The sequence below is a fragment of the Zootoca vivipara genome, chromosome 6, assembly GCF_963506605.1.
Source record: "Zootoca vivipara chromosome 6, rZooViv1.1, whole genome shotgun sequence".
Lineage (NCBI taxonomy): Eukaryota > Metazoa > Chordata > Lepidosauria > Squamata > Lacertidae > Zootoca > Zootoca vivipara.
In genome coordinates, this window is record NC_083281.1 from 89,470,114 (window position 1) to 89,490,875 (window position 20,762).

At 53.3% G+C, this 20,762-nt stretch overlaps 1 protein-coding gene across 1 annotated transcript in view; it reads right to left on the reverse strand.

Annotated features, from left to right (window-relative positions):
- RPH3A (rabphilin 3A) overlaps positions 1–20,762 on the reverse strand; it is a 107,989-nt gene that overhangs the window by 48,143 nt on the left and 39,084 nt on the right. The window contains exon 3 of the mRNA XM_060276326.1: positions 1,824–1,967. Coding sequence (XP_060132309.1) covers positions 1,824–1,967 — 144 coding nt within the window. The remainder of the gene's footprint in view (positions 1–1,823; positions 1,968–20,762) is intronic.

Consider the following 20,762-nt stretch of genomic DNA (forward strand, 5'->3'; position numbering starts at 1 on the left):
TTTCCCATGCGTCCCAGTGAGACGTCGTTTCCCACTCCCTGTTCCTCGTGAGAAATGGTGCACTGCAGCAGCTTATGGCTGGAAAATAAGTCAAGCGTACCCGCTCCTCCTTTCTGACTGGGCTGCTGGTGACTAAAGAGGAGCAGGGCTTCTCTGTCCTTCCTGAATTCAGAAGTGGAGGAAGAAGGAGCACAGCTAGACTGGGCAGCCACAGCAGCTCCTGGCACTAAGAAAGACAAAATTCCACATCTCCTGATGGCCTCGTCCTGGGGAGGCAGGGGGGGGGATTGCTTCCAGCACTGATGGGGATGGGAGCTGAGTTCAAGTGCCCCTGAGTTCCCTGTGAAGAGGGACTGGTTGTTAAACCACTCTGGATACTGCAGCTCTCTAGGGGAGAGAACGGTAAAGGTGCCCCTGACCATCAGGTCCAGTCGTGTCCGACTCTGGGGTTGCGGCGCTCATCTCGCTCTATAGGCCGAGGGAGCCGGCGTTTGTCCGCAGAAAGCTTCCGGGTCACGTGGCCAGCATGACAAAGCTGCTTCTGGCAAATGAGAGCAGCGCACGGAAACGCCGTTTACCTTCCCGCCAGAGCGGTCCCTATTTATCTACTTGCACTTTGATGTGCTTTCGAACATCAGGAGCTGGGACCAAACAATGGGAGCTCACCCCGTTGCAGGGATTCGAACCGCCAACCTTCTGATCAGCAAGCCCTAGGCTCTGTGGTTTAACCCACAGTGCCACCTGGGTCAGATAGGGGAGATAGCAGTTACCTAACAACGCTCAGCACCCTGGATAAATGACAGGTCCCAGGATTCTTTGGGGGAAAACCATGATTTTTTAAAAGTGCTATCTTCATCCTTTAAATGCATGCATATGGCCCAACTCTGCATTTTCTCACTTGCTCCCCTCTCCCATTTTGTTCACGTACCTCCTGAAATAATAACAATGGCAATAACAATAATTAATTTGCATGCCGCCCAGCCACTCTGGGCGACTCCCAGCAAAAATAGGAAAAAACACACAAGACAACATCAAACACTAAAAACTGCCTTGAGATGTCTTTTAAGAATCTGGACTACAGTGCCCATCATCCCTGTCTGCCGTGCATGTTGCTAGCAGGGGGTGATGGGAGAAGGAATCCAACGGCATCTGGGGGACGCCAGGCCACCCACCCCTGCTTCTGCTTCAGACAGAATTGGCTGATGGTCTCCTAGCTCAGGAGCAGAGAAGACCAGGAGAGCAGAACATGCAAAGAGAGAGGTGCAAGCCCTCTAACAAATCAAGCTGCCCAGCACCATGGAAAGGATATTGGGATGGTAGAACCATAGCTGCCAAGTCTCCCGTATTCCCCGGGAAACCCCCGTTTTTCCGGCTGCCCCCAGCCGAAAAAACGGATTTTTTTTTGTTTTCCCCCGGTTTATTCTGGTGCGGCGGCCATTTTGGAACTGGGCGGAGCATGCTCAGAAGCGACTTTTGATGCTGCTCTGCCCAGTTCCAAAATGGCTGCAGTGCGACTTCTGGTGCGGCGGCCATTTTGGAACAGGGCAGAGCAGCATCAAAAGTCGCTTCTGAGCATGCTCCGCCCAGTTCCAAAATGGCGGCAGCGCTACTTCCGGTCTGCTACTTCCGGTCCAGTCCCTTATTTCTCAGGCCGGAACTTGGCAGGAATGGGTAGAACGGTAGAGTTGGAACTGATGTCTGGGAACATCTGGAGGATAATGTTGGTTGGGGCTGATGGGACCTGGTGTCTGGGAACATCTGGAGGGATGCAGATTTGCTACCTGCACACAGAGCAAGCCTCCCAACTCACGTGGCCTCCTTACCCAATGCGTTCCTGCTCCAACTCTTCCATCTTCTCAGCACGAGCAATGACCCGGTTGATGATCTCCTTCTCCTCATCCGTCAGATCTTCGTTCTTCCTCCCTCGGTCTGGCTGGGTCCCGTGAGCTGACCAGCTGCCGGGGGCTCTGCAGTGGGCATAGGAAAGAGGGGGATCTGGTCAAGGAGGGCATCTGAGGAGGACATCAAAGCCGCTGCAAGAGGAACCAAGCGCAACACACGGGCCGGGGAGGACAGTTGCCTTCATAAGGCCATCGAGCCAGCTTTAAAAAAAAATCTGAATAAACTTATCTACCATTTAATAAAATATAGAAATCTCCCAACAGGTCACAGGGAATGTAAGTAGTTTACATTTCTGCTGCTCTGCATGAAGAAACATATTTGATCTGAAAAGCGGAGGGTTGAAAGGGGTGAGACCTCAAGTGGTCATCTAGTCCAACCCCAGGACAATGCAGGGAATCCACAACTGCGCCATCCCTGTGAGGTGGCCACCCAAACTCTCTTTTCATGCACACGCACAGCTATTACAAACTTCTAGGACCAAATAAGATGTGACCGCCATGGAGATGTGTCACTGCATTGCGGTCTCATTTTATTTTATGTTATTATTTTATACTTCTTGGGAGAAAAGCAATGGCAAACCTAGACAGCATCTTAAAAAGCAGAGACATCACCTTGCCGACAAAGGTCCGTATAGTTAAAGCTATGGTTTTCCCAATAGTGATGTATGGAAGTGAGAGCTGGACCATAAAGAAGGCTGATCGCCGAAGAATTGATGCTTTTGAATTATGGTGCTGGAGGAGACTCTTGAGAGTCCCATGGACTGCAAGAAGATCAAACCTATCCATTCTTAGGGAAATCAGCCCTGAGTGCTCACTGGAAGGACAGATCCTGAAGCTGAGGTTCCAATACTTTGGCCACCTCATGAGAAGAGAAGAATCCTTGGAAAAGACCCTGATGTTGGGAAAGATTGAGGGCACAAGGAGAAGGGGACGACAGAGAATGAGATGGTTGGATAGTGTTCTCAAAGCTACCAACATGAGTTTGACCAAACTGCGGGAGGCAGTGGAAGATAGGAGTGCCTGGCGTACTCTGGTCCATGGGGTCACAAAGAGTCGGACACGACTGAACGACTAAACAACAACAACAATTTTATTTATTTTAGGATATAGTCTAGGAGGAAGGGCTATCCCCTTCCCACACACTGCACTTCTGATTCCAGACTGAACCCCCATTCCTCAATGCCTACTACTTTCACACAAAAATCAAAAGAGAATGATGCCTTTATGCCTCTTTGCTGCCAAGGCTTGTGATGGAGATAGCGTGTGAGAGAGCCAGCACTACTCAGAGGAGCCTGCCTCAGGTGTTTCTGCATGAGTCCCTGTTCTGGGACTGCCGCTTCTTTATAATGTGCACCAGAAGCAGGATGAATAACCAAAAGGCCCCCAGTGCAGGGAGATGGCAGAACTGCCAGCCCACAACAGCGGCCGATCACAAGGAGAGGAGTAACTCATGCAGATCTGCAACAGGCAGCCTCCAGTCCTATGCAGATATATGCTGTAAGAGCTTCAGTTATTTATCCACCATGGATTTGATATTAGTAACAGCCAACTGGGCTACATCTCTCTGTCAAGACCATGCTCAGCAAATCCCACATCGTGAAGGGGCCTTAATTATTTGGTTTTCTTGTGTCCCAGGACTCTCCCGTTTCCTCTTTGCCCAGTGTTTGTCCATTGCTCCTTTTTGCTCATTGAGCTGTTTGCGACATCAGCTTCTCCTGTCCGGCAACAGCAGCTGGAGATGATGGCTTTATACCCCAGTGACAAAAATCCCCATCTTGCGGAGGCAAATTCTGCAAGTGGGGGAGGGACGGAAGCCAGCTTTGAATTCCAGCCTGCCCAAATGAAGAGGATGGAAATTTTTCAATGGCAACCGTGTTGTATCTTGTTAGTCTTTCAATGTGGGGCAGGTCAATTTGGTCTTCCGGTATTTAGCGATGCAAAGTCTGCCAGTTGCTAGGAGAGCTGCAACTGAATCTAAGTCCGTTTGGTCTCGCCTCTGACCTCAGACAGTTTTCAGAGTGTGTGTCAAGCTGTTGTAGCCCATGCTTCGCCCGTATTATCCCAAATACACTATTCCAGAATTTGGAACCCCTTGTCCAGACACTTGGGGGGGGGGAGGCGGTGTCGTAATAAGAGAAACAACTACTCCCTTTGAATGGAGGTTTTTAAGCAGAAGTTGGGTGGCCACCTGTCTAGAATGCTTTAGCTGATATTCCTGAATGGCCGGGGGTTGGACTAGATGACCCCCAGGATTCCCTCCAACTCTACAATTCAATGATTCTATGAACAGCAGGAGGAGTCCTTGATCCCTTTGCAATCTGCATCATTTCCTCCCCCTCTTCCCTCCCCTTCCCCCCTTCCCCCCCACTGCTTCCCCCCCACACTTTCCCGACTTCCATTTCCACTCTGATAGTCTATTAGAGTGGAAATGGAAGTCAGGAAAGTGGGGGGGGGGAGCAGTGGGGGGGAGGGGGGAAGGGGAGGGAAGAGGGGGAGGAAATTATGTTATGTTTTGGAATATTTATCTATATGTTCTGTTTTGTTATTGTTCCTGATTTTTTTATAATTTGGATTATGTTTTGCAATTTTCTTTTATTTTGCTTTTTATAACAAATTTGCTTTTTGTTATAATTTTGTAATGTTTTTAAAGATTTGAAATAAAGATCTTTTTAATTATTAAAAAAAAGCAATTTAACATGAATTTTACTCTCTAACGAGACCATTGATCCATAAAATGAAAGCAATAATCAATGTACTGTACTATAAAATAAATAAGACAGTATTGTAGATGATAAAAATTAAAATTATTTTTTTTTCTTATTTATACTGATTACAGTGGTACCTCTGGTTAAGAACTTAACTCGTTCCGGAGGTCCGTTCTTAACCTGAAGCACCACTTTAGCTAATGGGGCCTCCTGCTGCCACCGCGCCATCAGAGCACGATTTCTGTTCTCATCCTGAGGCAAAGTTCTTAACCCGAGGTACTATTTCTGGGTTAGCTGAGTTTGTAACCTGAAATGTTTTATACCTGTGGTACCACCGTACCGTCATTGTTTGGATGGGGAGCTTTTATCCATTTCTGCAGTCACACAATCAATCAGTAGCTGAACTGGGTTCCACACCGTCACAAAAAAACAAATTAACTGAAAAAGCTTCAAAAACAAAACTGCAAAATAAATAGCAAAAACAAAAGCGCCAAACTTAATCCGTTCCAGAAGTCTGTTTGACGTCCGAAATGTTTGAAAACCAAACAGCAGCAACTGATTGGTGCAGGTGCCCTGGAAACAGCCGCAGTTTGGAAACTGGAACACTTCCAGGTTTTCAGTGTTTGGGAACCAAGGCGTTTGAGAACCAAGGTACCACTGTATTGTTGTTGTTGTTGTTGTTGTTGTTGTTGTTGTTGTTGTTGTTGTTGTTGTTGTTGTTGTTGTTCCCTTCACCCTAAAGTCCCAGGGCATGTGTCGGCATTAAAAACAATGTTAAGGTAAAGGTAAAGGGACCCCTGACCATTAGGTCCAGTCGTGACCGACTCTGGGGTTGCGCGCTCATCTCGCATTATTGGCCGAGGGAGCAGGCGTACAGCTTCCAAGTCATGTGGCCAGCATGACGAAGCCGCTTCTGGCAAACCAGAGCAGCACATGGAAACGCCGTTTACCTTCCCCCTATTTATCTACTTGCATTTTTGACATGCTTTCGAACTGCTAGGTTGGCAGGAGCTGGGACCGAGCAACGGGAGCTCACCCCGTCACAGGGATTCGAACCGCCGACCTTCTGATCAGCAAGCCCTAGGCTCAGTGGTTTAACCCACAGCGCCACCTAAATACCATTTAAAACAATGATAAAGAAAGCCTAAAAATAATTCAGGTGCTTTCATGCCTTCCACATTGCCAGGCCTTTGCAAACTGTGAGTAACACACAGCAGGACCAGAGGTGGATGCCAACAGGGTCATCAGGGCCTGGGAGGCAGAGCTGTCACTCACATTTGCTTTTTCCTCATTCAAGGCTTTGCCTGCCGGGGGGGGGGGAACCTACCACCACCAAAAGTGGGGGGAGGAACAGGGGGGGAAGCAGCTAAGCAAAGTGCAAAATTACTATTGTTGCCACAAGCCCAGCTCCTTTTAATAATCAGTTTGTCCTCTTGGAATAATAAGCAAGAGCATTTTGGCCGAGGAGCCTGTCAGCTTGTTTCCCTTCCGATGGCAGCCTATATTTTGTCGACTAGAACGAGAATTAAGTCTGCAGCCCAGCAGCAGCGCCGGCTTCCAAGAAACGCAGGCAATGAGAAAAGGGGGTTTGCTTGCTGCAGCTCAACTGAGTCACGGCCAAGGCAGCGGGCCAACGGCAGAGCAGAATGGCAACGCAGGAGAAGCTCCTTCAAAACCGCTTGCTAAGTCAGCATCACCGAGCAAAACAGTAGGGAAGTTCAGGTCTAGCCCCAAAGCCTTAGGTCACAGCTTTCTGTGCTCATAACTTAGGCACGTTTAACTTATTGTGCGCATTCAGCTTTACGCATATGGAAAGGGGAAGGGGTTCCTGGGGGTGGGGGGTGATTTTGGCAATCCTACCCAACAATGAACTTTTGACTATTTGCAATTTTGGCTTTAGGCCCCTACGTGAGTTGCAGGCTGGCTATCCAGACCCTCCAAGTGTCCCTATTTTCCAGGAACAGTCCCAGATTTACAGAAACTGTCCCACTTTCTGATTTGATCCTGCAACGCCCCGCTTTTCCTTAGAACAGCCCTCTTTTCATTGAAGAATTGTTGGAGAGTGTGGAGTTATACAATAACCTTATGAAATAGGCTAGGCTGAGAGGCAGGGACTGCTCCGAGGTCACACCCGGTGAGCTTCATGGCCAAGTGTGTGTGGGGGTGTGTGGTTTGAACCCTGGCCTCCCAGGTTCCTAGCCTGACGCTCTAACCACTGTACCACACTGTCACTCCCCACATGTTGCTGCATGTGAGCTGTGCGCCTGCTCCTGCGCCTCTGCATGATATTAGACCAGCGGGGGAACCTCCCACCGACCCACATAAAGGCCGCCCAGAAAACTACCAGCGTTCCAGGAAATGAGAACATGAAGAGAGTTGTCTTTTTGCAAAAAAGACAGGCGGAGAGAGAGACTGGGCTTGTTCTCCGGATCTGAGGCTGCTCACGCTTTTCATCCTGCAGTGGGATTTGATGCAGCAATTTCCTCTGCAATCCAGGCTGAGCGTATCTGTGAAATGAGCCAACAGGGTTCTCTCGCTCCCAGAGCGCAAGGAAGAGAAAGGAAGAGAGGAGGGACTCCACGAGGGAAACATCTGCCAGCCAGGCATGAAACGCACCAATTCCTACCTAAGGAGGCCGGTGCTGTGAGCATCCCAAGGCCTTTTAGACCAAGGCAGGTCTCATGCCTGGAAGAACCTGGCCAGAGCTGCTCATCCTTGAGGTGACAGCCCTGCCATAAGGCAAACTCCTTGTGTTACAGGAATTCTAAGATCTCATATACGGTATATAAATCATATGTTCATTAATTTTCAAGGCAAACACATCCATAAGTACAGTGGTGCCTCGGGTTGAGAACTTAATTCGTTCTGGAGGTCCATTCTTAACCTGAAACTGTTCTTAACCTGAGATACCACTTTAGCGACCCAGGTGGAGCTGTGGGCTAAACCACTGAGCCTAGGGCTTGCTGATCAGAAGGTCGGCGGTTCGAATCCCTGCAACGGGGTGAGCTACTGTTGCTTGGTCCCAGCTCCTGCCAACCTGGCAGTTCGAAAGCACATCAAAAAAAGCAAGTAGATAAATAGGAACCGCTATACCGGGAAGGTAAACGGCGTTTCCGTGTGCTGCTCTGGTTTGCCAGAAGCGGCTTTGTCATGCTGGCCACATGACGTGGAAGCTATACGTCGGCTCCCTCGGCCAATAATGCGAGATGAGCGCGCAACCCCAGAGTCAGTCACGACTGGACCTAATGGTCAGGGGTCCCTTTACCTTTTTACCACTTTAGCTAATGGGGGCCTCCCGCTGCCGCCGCGCAATTTCTGTTCTCATCCTGAAGCAAAGTTCTTAACCCAAGGTACTGTTTCTGAGTCTGTAACCTGAAGTGTCTGTAACCCGAGGTACCACTCTATATAAACTACGTGTCTGAAATAGTACAGGAGAGCAATCCTGAAACCATTTTGACTCTCCCAAATTTACCCCAAATGTTTCTCTGCAAGGAGGAAGTGGGAAAGCCTCCCCATTGTCTCTTTGCTCGCAAATCCTGTCTTAAGGGCATATTTGTGTATGAATAGGGTGAGCCTGGGACACGGGTGGTGCTGTGGGTTAAACCACAGAGCCTAGGGCTTGCCGATCAGGAGGTCGGCGGTTCAAATCCCCGCGACAGGGTGAGCTCCCGTTGCTCGGTCCCTGCTCCTGCCAATCTAGCAGTTCGAAAGCATGTCAAAGTGCAAGTAGATAAATAGGTACCGCTCTGGCGGGAAGGTAAACGACCTTTCCGTGTGCTGCTCTGGTTCGCCAGAAGCGGCTCTGTCATGCTTAAGGTTCTCTATCGGTAGGAGATATGGGCTCTTAGATACCCCATAAAGGAAAGGGAGCAGTATTTCACTTGAGAACAACACTTCCAGATTTCCATTAAGCAGCAGCCCTCGTAGCGGTGGTCTTTGCTAAATCGCTTGGGAAGGTTGTCGCGTTGCTGCACATTTCCCCCTCTCCCCTCTGGTTTGTGTCTGAAAAGTCGGCATTTGCAAGGAGACAAACTCTCTGGTGGAGGGAGCCGAACCCCCCCGTCTCAGTTTGAAATTACAAGCAAAGCCTTTGGCTGCAGCTCTTATCGACCAAATTGTATTTCATGTACAATCAGGCCGTCAATAAATCTCTCCCCACCCCACACCCTGCCTATATTCCCAGGCCCTCATCTTGGATTACCAAAGTAAGCAGTTTATCCGGCAGATCTTTGCAACCGAGCAGAATCCCATCAGGTGTTTTTCTCTGTTCCAATCAATAAACCATCTTTGTTTGGATTCCTCGGTGTGAGGGACAAGGGATACAGGGAAGTCCCTCCCATCTTAAGTTCCAGCCCATCACCAAGCGCTGGAGAGAGTAAGGAGAGCTCTGCCTCCAGCGGAGAGTCAGGAAGTGGTGTCCGAGGCTCAGGCAGGGTTGTGGAGCCCATGCCTCAGGTGGGACAGGAAGTTGGACGCACGGGGGGGAGGCCAATCCCCCCAACTCCCGAATTGCGACGCAAACGTAGGGGGAAGAGGTTGGGTCTGCCAAAGTTGTGGTGCTGGAAGAAAACGTGCCAATCGCCATTCGGGAGTTCTGACACCTCACCTTAAGGATGCATTTTTACTGCTCTGAACACTGTAAATAATCAGCACTTAATAAAAGCCTTAAAAGACCATGCTGGAGTCGTTACTCTAGAGTAGCCATACCAGGCCCCCTGACAGCAACTCCCGAATCTTTTTTGGCTACTTTGGAGTGCAGCGATGAGCGCTCAAGAGGCTGAGCATTGGAGGCTGGAGGCTGAAGCAGCGAAGCAGGAGCTACAGACCCTCACAGCGCACGCACAGCAGCAATTGCATGCCGCTCAGGAGGAAGCGCGAGGGGCGCAGGAGGAGCTGAACAAGCTGGTGGACCAGGTGAGGACAAAAGAGGAGACTGAGAAACAGCTAAGGGTGATGGTATTAGACCTGCAGAAAAAGTTGGAAGAGGAGAAAGCCGCTAGAGGTGGGGGGGCACCCCAGCCGCAGCTAGTCCAAGTGAGAAGGGGACAGAGCCTAGTCACCAAGTTCAGCGGAGACCCGAGGGAGTACCTCGGATTCGAGACTGAGATAAATTATGCGCTGGAATTGCATGCAGCAGAATTCCCAGATGACGCGCACAGAGTCTACTTTATCATAGAGCATTTGACGGGGGCCGCCCGGGAATGGGTAAGACCGCTCATCGCGCAAAAAAATCCTTGCATGAAGAACGCAACTTTATTTCTAGAAGCTTTAAAATTAATGTACGCTAGCGACAGTGAAATGGAGGCCACTAAACAGGAGCTTCATGACCTAACACAAGGAAAATCGACAGTTAGAGACTACTGGGCGAAATTCACCATGCTGGTGCACAAACTGGGGTGGGATCTGAACAGTGAGCCAGTGAAATCAGCCTTCTACCTAGGTTTGCATGCAGACGTTAAGGATGAGCTGGCAAGAGGTCCTAGACCGCAGACTATGGATCAGCTCAGCAAAGCGGCGCTAGCGGTGGGGGTGAGGCAGGAATCCAGATGGTATGACAAACAAGCGACGCGCGCAGCAAAACCTTGGTTCCCACGCTCTCAGGACAGACCACATCACCAAAACCCACCCCAGGGACCGCCCCCAGACCCGCCCAGACCAAGCCCAGAGCCGGAACCGATGGAGATCGGGGGAGCGCGCGCGCGGGCTTTTCAAACCCCGGCGGCGCCAAAACGCAAGGAGGGAAGAGGAGGGAATTGCTTTCTCTGCAACTCCCCCCGGCATCGCGTCAGAGACTGCCCTCATCGCAGGGAGTGGCAAGGAAAGGCGGGAACGGTTGTACCTTCCCCCACTGACGTAGCACCACAGCAGGGAAACGAGACAGCCTGGCTGCAGGAGACAAGGGGCAGCAGCCAGGCACAGTCAGCAGTGAACAGCCCCAGCCCGCCCACCCGCACAGAGAGGAGCAGAGCCAGCCCACCCCTCCCAGAGCAGGAGTGGTTCTAGAAGTCACGCTGACGCTCCCAAATGGCTACCCCCTGTCAGTCCTCGCCTTAATTGACAGTGGGGCATCTGCCAACTTCTTCTCGAGAAACTTTGCAGAAGAGCACCAAATCCAACTTCTGCAGCTGGATTTTCCCCTGCATGTGGCCACCATTGATGGCAGAGAGTTGCTGGGAGGGGCCATCACTCATCAAACCCCCCCCATGAGAATGACGGTGGGAAGGCACTCAGAGACACTGGCTTTCAACGTCACGACCATCTCAGACCCCCCCATCGTTTTGGGAATGAGCTGGCTGGCGCGCCACGACCCTTCCATAAGTTGGCACCAGAGATGCATCACGTTTGGGTCGGACTTTTGTCTGGAACATTGCATGCAGCACCAACCAGGGGAGGGGCCTCCGATAGCCACGGTGGCCACCATGCACGTCAAAGGGGGTGAGGCGATACCCAAGCCGTACTGGGACCTGCAGGAGGTCTTCAGCGAAGCGGAGTCCGACCACCTACCCCCACACAGGCCTTTTGACTGCCAGATCAACCTGGTGCCAGGGGCAACTATACCCCCAGCCAAGCTGTACGCCATGTCAGACCAGGAACTGGAGGATCTGCGCGCTTTCATCGACAAGAACCTCAAGCGGGGGTTCATCAGAGAAAGCAAGGCAGCAGGGGGCAGCCCGGTCTTCTGGGTGGACAAGAAAGACACGCAACAGCGCCGCCTGGTGGTGGATTTTAGACGGCTGAATTCGGTGACAGAGCCAGTGGCTTTCCCCATGCCCAGAGTGGATGATCTCCTGACAGCGGCACGCAGGGGCAAGATTTTCACCAAGCTAGACCTGAGGGGGGCGTACAACTTGATCAGGATCCGGGAAGGCGATGAATGGAAGACCACGATGTTCACGCCTCTGGGCTCTTTTGAATATCTGGTGATGCCCTTCGGGTTGCAAGGGGGCTCAGCCTGCTTCCAGGCCTTCATGCACCACGTCCTGGGGTCCCTCCTCTTCAAGAACTGCCTGGTCTTTCTGGATGACATCCTTATCTATTCCAATGACCCAGTGCAGCATGTGAAGGATGTCAGGGAGGTGTTGCAGCGCCTGAAGGACAACCACCTGTATGTGAAGCTGGAGAAGTGCAAGTTTCACACCAAGGAGGTGGACTTCTTGGGCTACAAGCTGTCAGACAAGGGACTGGCAATGGACAAGGACAAGGTGCAGACCATCCTGGACTGGCACAGCCCCAGGACGCGCAAAGATGCCCAACGACTACTAGGCTTCGCTAACTTCTACAGGAAGTTCATCCAGAACTTCTCTCGGGTCACGGCTCCCATCACCGACTGCCTGAGAGGCAAGCAGAAGTTCAGGTGGACACCAGAGGCACAAGCAGCGTTCGAAAGCCTCAAGAGGGTGTTCGCGTCAGACCAGCACCTGTTCCACGTGGTGCAGGATGCGCCCCTACGCCTGGAGACAGATGCTTCTGATAAAGCTGTGGGAGCGATTCTGTTGCAACTGGACGCCAACAGAGAGTGGAGACCCTGTGCCTTCTTCTCCAGGAAGCTGACCCAGCCTGAACGCAACTACACAGTGTTTGATAGGGAACTTCTCGCGATCCACGCGGCGTTCCAGCACTGGCGACACTTCCTGGTGGGCGCCAAGCACCCCATCCAGGTGTGCACAGACCACAAGAACCTGGAGTTCTGGAGAACGGCCAGGGTGCTCAACCAGCGGCAGATACGGTGGGCAGAGTTCTTCTCGAACTTCAACTTCTCCATCCACTACATCCCGGGGGAGCAGAACGTCAGGGCGGATGCCCTCTCCCGCAAGCCAGAGTACATGGAGGAGGAGTTGCCACCAGCACCCAGGCACGTTTTCCCCCCATCTGCATGGTCATGTGGTGCAGCAGTGGTGAGCGAGGCAGAACTCACAGCACTGACGGCAGCGGATGAATTTGCCACCCGCATCTTCAGAGACCTGAGAGGGGGGAGGGAGCAGGCCAAAGACTTTGAGGAGAAGAGGGGTTTGCTTTTTTACAGGGGAGCCCTGTACCTCCCGACCAAACAGCTGAGAGGTAAGGTTCTCAAGCAGATGCACGACAACCCAACGGCGGGTCATTTCGGAAGGGACAAAACCACTCACCTAGTCATGAGACACTTCTGGTGGCCAGGGGTGCGGGAGGATGTTCGGGATTATGTCAGGGGATGTGACACCTGCCAGCGAGCAAAGGTGGTCAGAGCGCCACCAGCAGGTTTGCTGGAGCCATTAGCCACACCGCACAGGCCGTGGGAAGTAGTGTCCATGGACTTCATCACAGACCTGCCGTCGTCCAGGGGCAAGACCGCAGTGTTGGTGGTGGTGGACCTCATGTCCAAAATGTGCCACTTTATACCGTGTGCCAGGGCGGTCTCGGCAGAAGAGACGGCCAAACTGTTTGTGGACCACGTATTCCGACTGCATGGATTGCCTTTAAGAGTTATTTCGGATCGTGGCCGCCAATTTGTTTCCAGGTTCTGGCGACGGCTCATGAACCTCCTGCAGGTGGAGGTCAGCTTGTCGACGGCTCGGCACCCGCAGACCAATGGACAGGCGGAGCGGGTCAACGCCATTCTGCAGCAGTACCTGAGATGTTACGTCAGCCAGAGGCAAACGGACTGGGTGGATCGCCTGCCACTGGCAGAATTTGCCTACAACAATGCGGTGCACGTCTCCACAGGGGTGTCGCCCTTTAAGGCCAACTATGGGCGCGACCTCAGATCTTTCCCGGAGAGGGAGGGGGAGGAGGAGGAAGAGGGCCCACAGGCCGAGGAGTGGGCAGAGGACCTGGAGACGGTGCACCAACAGCTCAGAGAACACTTGGAGAGGGCCAAGGAAGCGTATAAGAAGGGGGCAGATCGCCACAGGCGGCCGGGAGAGGTCATAAGGGTGGGGGACAAGGTTTGGTTATCCTCGGAAGGTCTTCCCACCAGGGGGCGATGCAGAAAGTTAGCACACAGGAGGCTGGGCCCCTTCACGGTCACGCAACAGGTCAACCCGGTAGCCTTCAGGCTAGCACTGCCGGAGGACATGAGAGTGCACCCAGTGTTTCATAGATCACTGCTGTCGCCGTACAGGGAAAGTACCAGGTTCAGGGACAGCGATCAGCCTCCAGAGGGAGGGGGGGAGACGGGAAACGCCCGACAGCTCAATGAGGCAACTGAGATTTTAGACTCAAGGAGAGGGGTGAGAGGACTGGAGTACCTGATAGCATGGGAGGACACTCCGCCATCCCACAATGAGTGGATACCGGCCACGGAAGTACCTGAGGAATTTTTAGTGGAAGAATTCCACGCCCTGTTCCCCCACAGGCCCAAGCCCTGGCACATGGAAAGGGAGGGAGAGGGGGAGGAGCAGGAGGAAGGGATAGCAGGCAGCAGCTCCCCATGGAGATGGGAAGCGGAATTTGAGGACACGGAAGAAGAGGTGTGGGTTTCACCGAGGTCAACGACGTCAGAGGCAGGAGAGGACTGGCAGAACATTTTTACTCCCACCAGCTCTGATGCCACTGACTTCTTGGGATTTCCGTCTTCTCAGGGGGAAGGAGAGAGATCGCAGGATTGGGGGGAAATTTTCACACCCACAGGCTCGGATGCCACAGACTTCTTGGGATTTCACTCGTCCCCAGCAAGCAGAGAGCCACTGGGGAGGAGGAGAGAGGAGCCTGGGAGGGGGGTGGATGTGAGGGACAAGGGATACAGGGAAGTCCCTCCCATCTTAAGTTCCAGCCCATCACCAAGCGCTGGAGAGAGTAAGGAGAGCTCTGCCTCCAGCGGAGAGTCAGGAAGTGGTGTCCGAGGCTCAGGCAGGGTTGTGGAGCCCATGCCTCAGGTGGGACAGGAAGTTGGACGCACGGGGGGGAGGCCAATCCCCCCAACTCCCGAATTGCGACGCAAACGTAGGGGGAAGAGGTTGGGTCTGCCAAAGTTGTGGTGCTGGAAGAAAACGTGCCAATCGCCATTCGGGAGTTCTGACACCTCACCTTAAGGATGCATTTTTACTGCTCTGAACACTGTAAATAATCAGCACTTAATAAAAGCCTTAAAAGACCATGCTGGAGTCGTTACTCTAGAGTAGCCATACCAGGCCCCCTGACAGCAACTCCCGAATCTTTTTTGGCTACTTTGGAGTGCAGCGATGAGCGCTCAAGAGGCTGAGCATTGGAGGCTGGAGGCTGAAGCAGCGAAGCAGGAGCTACAGACCCTCACAGCGCACGCACAGCAGCAATTGCATGCCGCTCAGGAGGAAGCGCGAGGGGCGCAGGAGGAGCTGAACAAGCTGGTGGACCAGGTGAGGACAAAAGAGGAGACTGAGAAACAGCTAAGGGTGATGGTATTAGACCTGCAGAAAAAGTTGGAAGAGGAGAAAGCCGCTAGAGGTGGGGGGGCACCCCAGCCGCAGCTAGTCCAAGTGAGAAGGGGACAGAGCCTAGTCACCAAGTTCAGCGGAGACCCGAGGGAGTACCTCGGATTCGAGACTGAGATAAATTATGCGCTGGAATTGCATGCAGCAGAATTCCCAGATGACGCGCACAGAGTCTACTTTATCATAGAGCATTTGACGGGGGCCGCCCGGGAATGGGTAAGACCGCTCATCGCGCAAAAAAATCCTTGCATGAAGAACGCAACTTTATTTCTAGAAGCTTTAAAATTAATGTACGCTAGCGACAGTGAAATGGAGGCCACTAAACAGGAGCTTCATGACCTAACACAAGGAAAATCGACAGTTAGAGACTACTGGGCGAAATTCACCATGCTGGTGCACAAACTGGGGTGGGATCTGAACAGTGAGCCAGTGAAATCAGCCTTCTACCTAGGTTTGCATGCAGACGTTAAGGATGAGCTGGCAAGAGGTCCTAGACCGCAGACTATGGATCAGCTCAGCAAAGCGGCGCTAGCGGTGGGGGTGAGGCAGGAATCCAGATGGTATGACAAACAAGCGACGCGCGCAGCAAAACCTTGGTTCCCACGCTCTCAGGACAGACCACATCACCAAAACCCACCCCAGGGACCGCCCCCAGACCCGCCCAGACCAAGCCCAGAGCCGGAACCGATGGAGATCGGGGGAGCGCGCGCGCGGGCTTTTCAAACCCCGGCGGCGCCAAAACGCAAGGAGGGAAGAGGAGGGAATTGCTTTCTCTGCAACTCCCCCCGGCATCGCGTCAGAGACTGCCCTCATCGCAGGGAGTGGCAAGGAAAGGCGGGAACGGTTGTACCTTCCCCCACTGACGTAGCACCACAGCAGGGAAACGAGACAGCCTGGCTGCAGGAGACAAGGGGCAGCAGCCAGGCACAGTCAGCAGTGAACAGCCCCAGCCCGCCCACCCGCACAGAGAGGAGCAGAGCCAGCCCACCCCTCCCAGAGCAGGAGTGGTTCTAGAAGTCACGCTGACGCTCCCAAATGGCTACCCCCTGTCAGTCCTCGCCTTAATTGACAGTGGGGCATCTGCCAACTTCTTCTCGAGAAACTTTGCAGAAGAGCACCAAATCCAACTTCTGCAGCTGGATTTTCCCCTGCATGTGGCCACCATTGATGGCAGAGAGTTGCTGGGAGGGGCCATCACTCATCAAACCCCCCCCATGAGAATGACGGTGGGAAGGCACTCAGAGACACTGGCTTTCAACGTCACGACCATCTCAGACCCCCCCATCGTTTTGGGAATGAGCTGGCTGGCGCGCCACGACCCTTCCATAAGTTGGCACCAGAGATGCATCACGTTTGGGTCGGACTTTTGTCTGGAACATTGCATGCAGCACCAACCAGGGGAGGGGCCTCCGATAGCCACGGTGGCCACCATGCACGTCAAAGGGGGTGAGGCGATACCCAAGCCGTACTGGGACCTGCAGGAGGTCTTCAGCGAAGCGGAGTCCGACCACCTACCCCCACACAGGCCTTTTGACTGCCAGATCAACCTGGTGCCAGGGGCAACTATACCCCCAGCCAAGCTGTACGCCATGTCAGACCAGGAACTGGAGGATCTGCGCGCTTTCATCGACAAGAACCTCAAGCGGGGGTTCATCAGAGAAAGCAAGGCAGCAGGGGGCAGCCCGGTCTTCTGGGTGGACAAGAAAGACACGCAACAGCGCCGCCTGGTGGTGGATTTTAGACGGCTGAATTCGGTGACAGAGCCAGTGGCTTTCCCCATGCCCAGAGTGGATGATCTCCTGACAGCGGCACGCAGGGGCAAGATTTTCACCAAGCTAGACCTGAGGGGGGCGTACAACTTGATCAGGATCCGGGAAGGCGATGAATGGAAGACCACGATGTTCACGCCTCTGGGCTCTTTTGAATATCTGGTGATGCCCTTCGGGTTGCAAGGGGGCTCAGCCTGCTTCCAGGCCTTCATGCACCACGTCCTGGGGTCCCTCCTCTTCAAGAACTGCCTGGTCTTTCTGGATGACATCCTTATCTATTCCAATGACCCAGTGCAGCATGTGAAGGATGTCAGGGAGGTGTTGCAGCGCCTGAAGGACAACCACCTGTATGTGAAGCTGGAGAAGTGCAAGTTTCACACCAAGGAGGTGGACTTCTTGGGCTACAAGCTGTCAGACAAGGGACTGGCAATGGACAAGGACAAGGTGCAGACCATCCTGGACTGGCACAGCCCCAGGACGCGCAAAGATGCCCAACGACTACTAGGCTTCGCTAACTTCTACAGGAAGTTCATCCAGAACTTCTCTCGGGTCACGGCTCCCATCACCGACTGCCTGAGAGGCAAGCAGAAGTTCAGGTGGACACCAGAGGCACAAGCAGCGTTCGAAAGCCTCAAGAGGGTGTTCGCGTCAGACCAGCACCTGTTCCACGTGGTGCAGGATGCGCCCCTACGCCTGGAGACAGATGCTTCTGATAAAGCTGTGGGAGCGATTCTGTTGCAACTGGACGCCAACAGAGAGTGGAGACCCTGTGCCTTCTTCTCCAGGAAGCTGACCCAGCCTGAACGCAACTACACAGTGTTTGATAGGGAACTTCTCGCGATCCACGCGGCGTTCCAGCACTGGCGACACTTCCTGGTGGGCGCCAAGCACCCCATCCAGGTGTGCACAGACCACAAGAACCTGGAGTTCTGGAGAACGGCCAGGGTGCTCAACCAGCGGCAGATACGGTGGGCAGAGTTCTTCTCGAACTTCAACTTCTCCATCCACTACATCCCGGGGGAGCAGAACGTCAGGGCGGATGCCCTCTCCCGCAAGCCAGAGTACATGGAGGAGGAGTTGCCACCAGCACCCAGGCACGTTTTCCCCCCATCTGCATGGTCATGTGGTGCAGCAGTGGTGAGCGAGGCAGAACTCACAGCACTGACGGCAGCGGATGAATTTGCCACCCGCATCTTCAGAGACCTGAGAGGGGGGAGGGAGCAGGCCAAAGACTTTGAGGAGAAGAGGGGTTTGCTTTTTTACAGGGGAGCCCTGTACCTCCCGACCAAACAGCTGAGAGGTAAGGTTCTCAAGCAGATGCACGACAACCCAACGGCGGGTCATTTCGGAAGGGACAAAACCACTCACCTAGTCATGAGACACTTCTGGTGGCCAGGGGTGCGGGAGGATGTTCGGGATTATGTCAGGGGATGTGACACCTGCCAGCGAGCAAAGGTGGTCAGAGCGCCACCAGCAGGTTTGCTGGAGCCATTAGCCACACCGCACAGGCCGTGGGAAGTAGTGTCCATGGACTTCATCACAGACCTGCCGTCGTCCAGGGGCAAGACCGCAGTGTTGGTGGTGGTGGACCTCATGTCCAAAATGTGCCACTTTATACCGTGTGCCAGGGCGGTCTCGGCAGAAGAGACGGCCAAACTGTTTGTGGACCACGTATTCCGACTGCATGGATTGCCTTTAAGAGTTATTTCGGATCGTGGCCGCCAATTTGTTTCCAGGTTCTGGCGACGGCTCATGAACCTCCTGCAGGTGGAGGTCAGCTTGTCGACGGCTCGGCACCCGCAGACCAATGGACAGGCGGAGCGGGTCAACGCCATTCTGCAGCAGTACCTGAGATGTTACGTCAGCCAGAGGCAAACGGACTGGGTGGATCGCCTGCCACTGGCAGAATTTGCCTACAACAATGCGGTGCACGTCTCCACAGGGGTGTCGCCCTTTAAGGCCAACTATGGGCGCGACCTCAGATCTTTCCCGGAGAGGGAGGGGGAGGAGGAGGAAGAGGGCCCACAGGCCGAGGAGTGGGCAGAGGACCTGGAGACGGTGCACCAACAGCTCAGAGAACACTTGGAGAGGGCCAAGGAAGCGTATAAGAAGGGGGCAGATCGCCACAGGCGGCCGGGAGAGGTCATAAGGGTGGGGGACAAGGTTTGGTTATCCTCGGAAGGTCTTCCCACCAGGGGGCGATGCAGAAAGTTAGCACACAGGAGGCTGGGCCCCTTCACGGTCACGCAACAGGTCAACCCGGTAGCCTTCAGGCTAGCACTGCCGGAGGACATGAGAGTGCACCCAGTGTTTCATAGATCACTGCTGTCGCCGTACAGGGAAAGTACCAGGTTCAGGGACAGCGATCAGCCTCCAGAGGGAGGGGGGGAGACGGGAAACGCCCGACAGCTCAATGAGGCAACTGAGATTTTAGACTCAAGGAGAGGGGTGAGAGGACTGGAGTACCTGATAGCATGGGAGGACACTCCGCCATCCCACAATGAGTGGATACCGGCCACGGAAGTACCTGAGGAATTTTTAGTGGAAGAATTCCACGCCCTGTTCCCCCACAGGCCCAAGCCCTGGCACATGGAAAGGGAGGGAGAGGGGGAGGAGCAGGAGGAAGGGATAGCAGGCAGCAGCTCCCCATGGAGATGGGAAGCGGAATTTGAGGACACGGAAGAAGAGGTGTGGGTTTCACCGAGGTCAACGACGTCAGAGGCAGGAGAGGACTGGCAGAACATTTTTACTCCCACCAGCTCTGATGCCACTGACTTCTTGGGATTTCCGTCTTCTCAGGGGGAAGGAGAGAGATCGCAGGATTGGGGGGAAATTTTCACACCCACAGGCTCGGATGCCACAGACTTCTTGGGATTTCACTCGTCCCCAGCAAGCAGAGAGCCACTGGGGAGGAGGAGAGAGGAGCCTGGGAGGGGGGTGGATGTGAGGGACAAGGGATACAGGGAAGTCCCTCCCATCTTAAGTTCCAGCCCATCACCAAGCGCTGGAGAGAGTAAGGAGAGCTCTGCCTCCAGCGGAGAGTCAGGAAGTGGTGTCCGAGGCTCAGGCAGGGTTGTGGAGCCCATGCCTCAGGTGGGACAGGAAGTTGGACGCACGGGGGGGAGGCCAATCCCCCCAACTCCCGAATTGCGACGCAAACGTAGGGGGAAGAGGTTGGGTCTGCCAAAGTTGTGGTGCTGGAAGAAAACGCGCCAATCGCCATTCGGGAGTTCTGACACCTCACCTTAAGGATGCATTTTTACTGCTCTGAACACTGTAAATAATCAGCACTTAATAAAAGCCTTAAAAGACCATGCTGGAGTCGTTACTCTAGAGTAGCCATACCAGGCCCCCTGACACTCGGTTTATTAGATACTCCTCAGAAGGGCAATTAAAAAAAAACAACAACAACCGGTGAAAATTCCTGGTCGTAACAAATAGGTCACAGCAACAGAACCACAAAGCAAGCTGTGGTTCAAGGAACATCAATGGCTTTGGGGCCAAAATCTACCTGAGCAATTGTAGCTTTCTCAAAGCCATAGGTAGGCAAACTAAGGCCTGGGGGGCCGGATCCGGCCCAATCGCCTTCTAAATCTGGCCTGAGGACAGTGCGGGAATCAGCGTGTTTTTAATTTAAAATGCATCTCTGGGTTATTTGTGGGGCCTGCCTGGTGTTTTTACATGAATAGAATGTGTGCTTTTATTTAAAATGCATCTCTGGGTTATGTGTGGGGCATAGGAATTCGTTCATTTCCCCCCCAAAAAATATAGCCCGGCCGGCCCCCAACAAGGTCTGAGGGACAGTGGACCGCCCCCCTGATGAAAAATGTTTGCTGACCCCTGCTCAAGGGCATCAGTTTTTCTACCCAGATGTGGATCACTTTGCCAGACCCTCCTAAAGGTAAAGGTAAAGGGACCCCTGACCATTAGGTCCAGTCGTGACCGACTCTGGGGTTGCGCGCTCATCTCGCATTATTGGCCGAGGGAGCCAGCGTATAGCTT